The 8,731-nt window shown below is 36.9% G+C and overlaps 1 protein-coding gene across 1 annotated transcript; it reads right to left on the bottom strand.

The window, feature by feature from the left end:
• Nucleotides 1-563: 563 nt before the first annotated feature.
• On the bottom strand, nt 564-8,247 carry PCLAF (PCNA clamp associated factor). Its single transcript, XM_024735206.1, has 4 exons — nt 8,109-8,247; nt 7,730-7,810; nt 6,555-6,717; nt 564-1,586 (listed from the first exon to the last, which is right to left on the bottom strand). The coding sequence occupies exons 1-4, from the start codon at nt 8,152-8,154 to the stop codon at nt 1,541-1,543; spliced, it is 336 nt and encodes a 111-aa protein (XP_024590974.1). The 5' UTR covers nt 8,155-8,247; the 3' UTR covers nt 564-1,540.
• Between the last annotated feature and the right edge of the window lie 484 nt (nt 8,248-8,731).

Here is an 8,731-nt window from a genome sequence, read left to right as displayed (position 1 = left end):
TACTTTATATTTTTAATGTATAAACTTTATTTTTTGATTCAATTTCAATGTAAACGGGGAGTCTGTCCTTCTCTTATGTTTAGAAGAGGCTAAATTGACAATCTACATTTTAAAAAACCTTTGACAATGAAACAGATTACATGGGACCTCTGCCTAATAAAGTTAGACATCACCAAGTATTATATATTTTGAAAGGATTGTATTTGAAAAGACTGTAGGTTCTTTAGGTCAAATTTTTGGGAAACAAGTACGTACCAAAATTAGACTTCATTGGACACACCACCATAAAGTTTCTCTCTCCATCAATGAAAAATAGCAAATCAGGTTTCATACCCATCAAAAGCCTAATTGTCAAGGAAGCACTTAGGATAAAAACTCTGGTCTCAATTCAGTATCATTATGTTTAATATCCACCTCTAAAAGACAAAGCAAAAAATACAATCTACAGTCATAAGGACTTACTTTGGAAGTTGATAAAATCAGGTCAGTACAGTGATTTGCATTTGGAAGGAAGAAAATAGAAATACCTAGTAGGATATAATCTTAGAAAGCACACATATGGATAGTATTGTGACAATGAGTATTCATTTATTAAAAACAAACTTCAGGAAAGCATTCCTGTTAAACATGGTTAGTTTTGATAACAGGTTGTCAGTGAGCAAAAAGCCTGATGAGGAAGCAAGAATATCAGTTATAAGTACTATTATACCCACCTCTTCAATTATACCCCTGACTATCTTGAAAAATATAATAGTAGCTCTAAGGACTTTAGACATAGTTCTGGGCTTATGGCATGATTTATCTTTCATATTTTATTGATTTCCAACTTGAAAAGTATAGGCCCAAAGAGTAATATTTTATGACACTAAGCCAAATGCATATTCTAGGAAAATTCCTCTCTTTTAATGTAGTCTATGGAATTTTCCTGCCCAATTCTATGTGAGTATTTTATCTTTTTGTTGTTGTTTTTAGAAGCTTCATCAACCCTTTAAATCCTTAAGACAAAACTGGCCTTAAATTTTTCTAAGAAGAAGGTAGATGGCCATCCAAATTTTTTCAACATTCCATTTTTGGCCCCCTTTCTTTAAAAGGGTATGGGTTCAGTTTAATTAATACTGAATTTTTTAATGTGCAAAAATCTACCTCTGCTTTTTAAAGCAAATAAAAGGAACAAAAATATGGCATCACTCCAATAATCAAATGCCAATAAAAACGGCAACAGTACAAAATTCTAAGCAAATCTCAAAAACAGCAGATTCATTAGTAGAACACCATGCAATAATTTTAGCAAGAAAAAGGTTAATAGGTAAAAGAAACCGAATACTGCATTATACTGAATACTAAGTTAAGTAATCATAATTAATCTTATAAACTTTCCAATATCATAACTACTTGCTTTTGAATAACTAAATGTAAGCCTCATTTTTTAAATTAAATGCTTATTCAACAAAGCTAATTGGAACAAATATATTTATGCAAATTTACATCCTAGAATACCAGAGTAAACAGGAGACATCAGTCAAGGGTGAATAAGTAATTTCTATTCTTTTTCATCATCTGTATGATCAGGTGGCAAAGGACATGACCTGTGGAAAGAAGAGAGAACTTCGATAGTCACCTGAGTCAAATGTGTAAAAAACAGAACATAAGTAGTTTTTAAAAACTTATGTAAATCAGGAACATTAACAGTACAGTGTGTCTTGTCAACTGACCAGAAATGGGAGAAAATTAAACTCCATTAATTGACAAACTCCTACAGGTTCCAAATACTAGAGTGACAAAATTTTTAATAATCTATTTTGCCTGTTAATTTGTCAAATCACTTTCCCCTTTAGGATATGTTGCCATTTTTATTAAAGACGGAATCTCTATTTCTATAGCATCTTCTTTCAGTATGTTAAGTGGATTGATGAAGAGTACAATCCTTCAGCAAGAACTCTGAGATTATGAAAAGCAAAAGAATTTAACCAATCCACTTGAGCAGAGAAAACAGCAAGTTGACATATTTGACTGTATACCCTTTGGAACTATATGAATGTATTATCTAATTAGAAAAACCCCCAAATTGTCTTAAGTTGGCATATGGTAATCACAGCTTTTGAAAAATAATTTATATTATCCCAAAGCCATTTTGTACTCATTATACTTTTTTTAAAAATACATTTATTTTTGGCTGGGTTGGGTCTTCCTTGCGGCACGTGGGCGTCTCATTAAGGTGGCCTCTCTTGGTTGCAAAGTACAGGCTCTAGGTGCACAGTCTTCAGTAGTTGAAGCACATGGGCTCAGTAGTTGTGGCTCGAGGGCTCTAGAGCACAGGCTCAGTAGTTGTGGCACACGGGCTTAGTTGCTCCGTGGCATGTGGGATCTTCCCAGACCAGGGCTCGAACCCATGTCCCCTGCATTGGCAGGCGGATTCTTAACCACTGCATCACCAGGGAAGTCCCTCATTATACTTTTTATAGAGAAAAAGTCAATTAAAAACTTAATCATAATTTTTTAGAACTGATAAAGATTTGTGAGATCTATTTTAAAATGGTTTTCAAATTAGATCCAGTGAGCCTGAATGGTCATAGGGCAAGTGAGTGAAAGAAGGAAGCTAAAACAAGGATATTCTGACTTGGAATAAGATTACCATTGACTCACCTACTCTTATATTATGAAGAAGTCTTCATTGTACTTTCCTGGAAATTAAATCAAGTTAACAAATGAACACTATCATAACCCAAATTTCTATTTTTTCAAGGACCTGATTTAATTTACTGTAGGTATCATAGTTCTGTTCAAGGTTTTAAGAAGACAGTTTTTCTTGATTCTGATTCTCCCCCACGCATCTGCCTCTGTGAAAATAAAGCCATAGGAGTAGCCATATTCCAGATTAAGAATTAGGGAGACAGAAGTCCTTCTGATATACTGGTAGTTTTCTATTTACGACCAATAGTAAATCTACTGAAAGAGCTCCTATCAAAAGGAAAAAAAATTTTCTATTTCTTTAACGTGTCAGTATGAGATAGATGTTCACTAACCTATCGTGGTAATCATTTCATGATGTACGTAAGTCAAATCATTACACCTTGAACTCATATAGTACTGTATGTCAATTATGTCTCAATAAAACTGGGAGAAAAAAAAGTCAATCTATTGATTTATTATAAATAAAGGGATAACTACAACTCTCTTAAATCTAAGACAGAGGCCTAAAGTAATAATATAAACCTCTATTACCTAGTTTTATGTCACAGATTTTATTATACTATGGATCAAAGTGCTTTATGAGACTATATGTGTAATCTTTTCCATATGATAGGAAGCCTGTAATATAGGTTTTATTGCTGTCATGATCAATGGTATAGCCATATTTGGCTATATTACCAAATATTTTCTTTCATTAATGGAAGTCATAAATAATTCAAGAGGACAGTCATATATTCTAGAGCTAATATTGACTATTAGCTTGTTCACATTAGAATGAGAAAGAACAAGGAAGAATGGTGCCAGTAAGTGAGAAGGAACTAAAGGAGACTTACAGGATCATGAAAACAAGTCTATTAAAAAACTCTATCCAAAAATGTATCCCCTTCCTTGTTGATTTTAATGAAACAGAAATGATAATAGTGATGTAGCAACAAAGTATAAAATTTAGTTACTGCTCCAGAATTTGACACTCCTTTTAAATATCTCATTAGATAACAATTTACTAAATGACCTTGAACAGTATTAAGTCTTAAAATTTTATATGCATAAACATCATTTTATATGTCAAATACTTTGTTTCAACTGCTCATTAACCATTTATTTTTATTTAGTTGTGTTCAATGCAAATCAATTCCAAACAATGTACAATCCAAAACAGGTGTACAGTGTTCAGATATGAAGCAAGAGGTGTTCATTCACATGCACAGATCTCACATAACCTGAGATCAGTTGGATCTAGTTGTTCCTGTGTAGACTTCTAAAGATGGCAAATACTGGCTTAAAACTTATTAAGAGTACTATGGCCATATTGGATACTTAACATCTAAGCATCATTGTGTGAACCTGTGAACCAAAGATTTCACAGAGTTTCTATATCTAAAAAGGTTTCTGTACATCAAGGCAGTTGTAAAGTTTATTTTCCAGGATCAAGTCCACTTAGGCTTAGAAACATCTAAAAATAATGACTGATGTAGAAAGTGCTCCACGTGTAGCTATTCCTATTCATTAAGTTTTATATTTATATATATATGTTTACGGATAGGGCACAAAAGAGTTATGAATTCAATGCAGGCAAGTTTCCAGTCTTCACTTCCCAAATACCTAATGCACATTATTTTTGCTGCCTTCATATATTTGCTTCTTAATTTCAAGATTTGTCAAATATGCTTTCCAAACAGATCAATTTTTTAAGTTGTAAAAATTATTCAATATATGCAGAAATAAAAAGAAATATTTTAAGACTGGTTGAAGTCAATGCACTTCTAATCTTTGGAATCAAGTTAAATGATCCAACTTAGTTAAATAAATCTGGATGGGAATGTGTGATAGGAAATACCTGTTATTTGACTTTTAAGTGCATTTGCTGGGATTACTTATGCTTGGATTTGTAGTAGATTCCAATCCATCATTGCCCTGGAACATGTCAGTTACTGCAGAAAGTCAAATGCAATGTCAAATCCAAAGCCCCAGAGAAAAGAGTTAAGTTCCCAAGAGAACAGTGAAAACAGTGTAAAACCTGATGGAGAGTATATCAGCATTAAACCAGGACTGCTGAAACAATACACAGAGGATTTGCGGTAATACCTGGTGGTTCCTTCCAGTGTACATCATAAATAGAATCACTGAAGCTTTTTATATTACCTAATCATTTTACCGCCTTCTAGATTTCGTGAAAAAAATGGAAACTGAATCTCCATTCCATATCTCATCCTTTTTCTCTAGATGAAGATGAAATTATTCTTATTTGCAAGGTACAGTTTGAAGTGTCCATATTTCTTAAGTTATACTTAATCACATCATTAATTCTCGATGTTGTCTCTTTCCAGTCTTGTACATGAAACTCCAGCAGATTTAATATTGGCTTTCATTATCTGGTCAAATCCTTCAGATGCTCTTTAAACTAGTCCAATTTGGGAGTCTCAACATTCTCTGTGTTAATAAAACAAGGGATGGAATTAGTAGACTTGATGAAGACCTGTTTATTTTCCTTGCCACACTGGACTTCTAGATGGTGTACGGATTGGGCTTTAGAACATGGATTGGTAAACTGTAGATGTTTCTTGGCCAAGTCTCTTAACAGTAGAGATGTAGAAGGGCAAGCAAGACCACAAGGAGACTAGCTGTTGACTGCAAAGCACAGCTGACCGTTGTGGTTTCGAACGGAGGACCTTCCGTGTCGGTTAAAGGAACGAATGAGTAAATCTGCTTGAGTAGGAGCGGCACCAGAAGCAGCAGCCCCAATCTGAGCCTGGCCACCATCCCCTTGCCCATGGTGATCACTCCGCCTTGGGCAAGGCTCGCTGCTTGGTGCCGTGGAGGAGGATCACAGGCTACTGGCTGGTGCAGGGGAGGTATCTAGCAGGGTCTTAAATCTAGCCGGAGGCTTCATAATGGCGGTGACGTGGCACCACCAGCGCTCACCACTCCCCATCTCCAGTCAAATAATTTGCTTTTGAAACAAAATTTTCAAAATTCTTTAAAGAGTCTGGACACTATTACTTATAAATCTATTTAAAAAGCAGGTTTCCATTGCTTTTTTCCCCCCAATGGTATTATTTTTTTTCCCTAATTCTTAAAATATTTGTTGTTGAAACTTGGTAGCACTGAGTATGAGAGGTTTTTACCCAGATATATCACTATTGATATTTGGTATATTTTGTACAGAGATTTGGTATATTTAGATACATATCTTTTACACAATAATTGTACTTTTGTATCAGAATTTTTGCTTAACACTTATCATGAGCATTTTCCTGACATTAAAAACTTGAAAGCATGATTTAATTATCTTCTTAAAAAGTTTACACAATGAGCTCTGCATGTTTGCAGCTTTATGCCTACCTTGTTTTGTTTTGAAGTTTTCTTATGTATTTACAGAGAAGTTGTAAAGAAAATACACCACGGTGTTAGTTTTGGTTGTTTCTAAGTGATGGGGATTTCTATATTTTCCAACTTTTCTACATTGGGTATATATTTCCTGTGGAGGCTGAACTAATAGTTTTAGAAAGGTGAGGTTAATGGAATTCAGGCTAGATAAACCAACATAGAAATTGCTTTTTGAAAAAAGACTATAGAAACAGACAGAAAAAATTAAAGAATAAAGACAAGAAGTTCATGATTAATAATGTAACACTTATCATCTGAATGGGAACTGATCCTCTTTGAGTGACTGAAATGAGTAAAAATAATACCTTTCATTGATGTTTGAAATTTGGGAGTGACTTATAATAAAAGGTTAGCACAGTTTAAAAAACCTCTGGTTTGTATTTTCTTATCTGCTCAAACAGAAATTTTTAAGTTACTCAATATTCTGTTGTTTTTTATTTTCAAGAATATAAGTATTCCAGAATATAAAAACTTACTTTCTCTTTGCTTTTCCCAAGCCACTGCTTCCTGCCTCCTCAGGAATCCTATTCTCCTTTTCTGAATCTTTAGGGGACAGCCTGAAGAATTCTCCGATTCCTTTTTGCCACTTGGGAGTTGGGCGCACACAAACTGGATTCCCTCCTGCATACTTATTTTCAGCTACAAAATATAAACAGATAGAACTAAATAAAAATTAAGAATACAATCACTATTCCTTAAAGGGAAAGTTAATTCTTTAACATCAAATCTAAAGGGTATTAAATGGTGTTACATCCATCTTTAGATTTTAAAATGTGACATGATAAAGCTGTATTCAGTTATAATATAATGTGTAACACTTTATTACACTTATCCTTTAGCCTAGAAAAATAGCATTAACAAGATGTTTACAACTAGAAAATATTTTTCATATTTTGTCCACAAGCTGAGCTATTCAGTTAGTCTTGTGTACTGTCATACTAAAGTTTGACACACTTTTTCCTGTATGTTCTTAACTAGAGCTTGTGGAATTAATCTTCCAAACTGCTCAACTTCCTCCTAAAAGGAATGAGACAGCAGATGGCATGGTATTTTCTCAACTTCTCGCACAGAATGAACGATGTGAAACTATTTCCCTGGCCCGGTTTTCCCTCTTAATGTCCCAAAAGCAGTAACAGGAGCTGCAAAGTTGTAAAACACACACACCGACACCAAACTAAAATAAAAGGAAAGAAAGGAGAGAGGGAGAAAGGGAAGGAAGGACAAAGAAAAATATGTAGAAATGAAAACAAAAACGTGATTAGCACTGTCAACTATAGTCCCGATTCTTAATCTAGTAAAGAGGTACTTAAATAGCCTCTTACAAGAAAAAGCCCAGTTGTCAATACTAAGAAAACTAACAACGCTAAAGTAGAAAAGAAATACGGGTTTGAAGAGAAACTGTGTCCATCCCTAACCCGAGACTTGAAATTCTTTACAATGCGACCCACTCCGCCCCGCACCCCTACCCCATCCCGCCAAGAGACAGGCCCGCTCATTAGAGCAAAAGGCAAGGAAGAAATTCGGGGGTGAGGATCTCAGGAAAAGAAATTCCACGGTGGGGCAGGGGGCTCGCAGGTCAGGAGAACTGTGGTGCCAGGCCTGATCTCCTTTTGAGAAGGTTTCTCCAGGATCTTGCAGGGGCGCTTTTTACCTTTCCTTGACGAAAGCGGCGTGGAATTAGCGGCGGAGGTGGAGGAACCAAGCACCTTCCTGGGGGCTCGAGAAGCCACCACTGCGGAGAGAGGCAAAGAAGGACATTCAGAAGGGGGCACGAAGAGTCTCAGAGCCACGTTCTCACCACACTCTCCGACCCAGCCTATTGGAGAGGAGAGGCCCGCGATCCAGAACAGCAGATAACCCTCCACTGTCCCCGCCGCGTCTTCCTCCTCGTTAAAGGGATCGGGCTGCTGCTTCCTGACGGGCTGGACCAGTTTGGCCGTCAGGGTTGTGGGCAGGTCCGGCTTCTCCCGCCCGCGGCGGAGCTGCCCAGGGAACCGCCTGCCCTCCACTACCATGCTCGCCTGCCTCACCTTTTCTGTAGGTGCCAGGGACACTGCCTGCTTTAGTCCGCACCATGTTCAAACACGAGATGAGAACAACCAACTGACTCGCCAGCCGAAGATGTTTGACGGGACAAGGCCCAGAAAACGAATCTCCCGCCACAGTTTATATTGGTCCCTTTCCCGCGCGCTCCACTGACTCTCCCAGGACTCCGCTCCCATTGGTTCCGCGCCTTTCAGGTGCAACCAATCGCCAGTGTCCAGTGGTGACCGCGGCGGGGTTGGGCGCAGTGCTGATTCGTCCATCAACTTGCAGAAGCTTGTGATTCGTACCCGCCTGAGGTGGGCGGTGCCAGGGCGCTTTCCTGGGGTGCCCCATGTGTGGGTGCTAAGAACTAGGTAAAGGGGCCTGCTTAGAAAAGAAAACCCAGGAAGGACAGCGAATTCCAACATTTCTTTAAAAGTTAACCACAGGCTTAAATCCATAATGTCATTCCTGGAAGTGACACCTGAAATGAAGCGGACTTTTTTATATCTCAGGTCTGAACACTCTTTACAGCATCCATAACTAAAACGAGTCTATGGAATGGGAAAAAGCTAATACAATTTATTTAGAGGGATTTTTTTTTTTTTTTTTTTTTTTTTTTCCCGGC

This window comes from Neophocaena asiaeorientalis, unplaced genomic scaffold, assembly GCF_003031525.2.
Source record: "Neophocaena asiaeorientalis asiaeorientalis breed wild unplaced genomic scaffold, Neophocaena_asiaeorientalis_V1.1 scaffold264, whole genome shotgun sequence".
Taxonomy (NCBI): Eukaryota; Metazoa; Chordata; class Mammalia; order Artiodactyla; family Phocoenidae; genus Neophocaena; species Neophocaena asiaeorientalis.
This window is presented reverse-complemented; position numbering and strand designations above follow the sequence as displayed.

Bases quoted from the DNA above. Each gene is read 5' to 3' on its own strand.
- PCLAF (XM_024735206.1), bottom strand. From the start codon at position 8,154: ATGGTGCGGACTAAAGCAGGCAGTGTCCCTGGCACCTACAGAAAAG. The intron at 7,811-8,108 runs GTGAGGCAGGCG...CTCTCTCCGCAG, and splicing joins CCCTGGCACCTACAGAAAAG to TGGTGGCTTCTCGAGCCCCC. The intron at 6,718-7,729 runs GTAAAAAGCGCC...TATATTTTGTAG, and splicing joins GCCGCTTTCGTCAAGGAAAG to CTGAAAATAAGTATGCAGGA.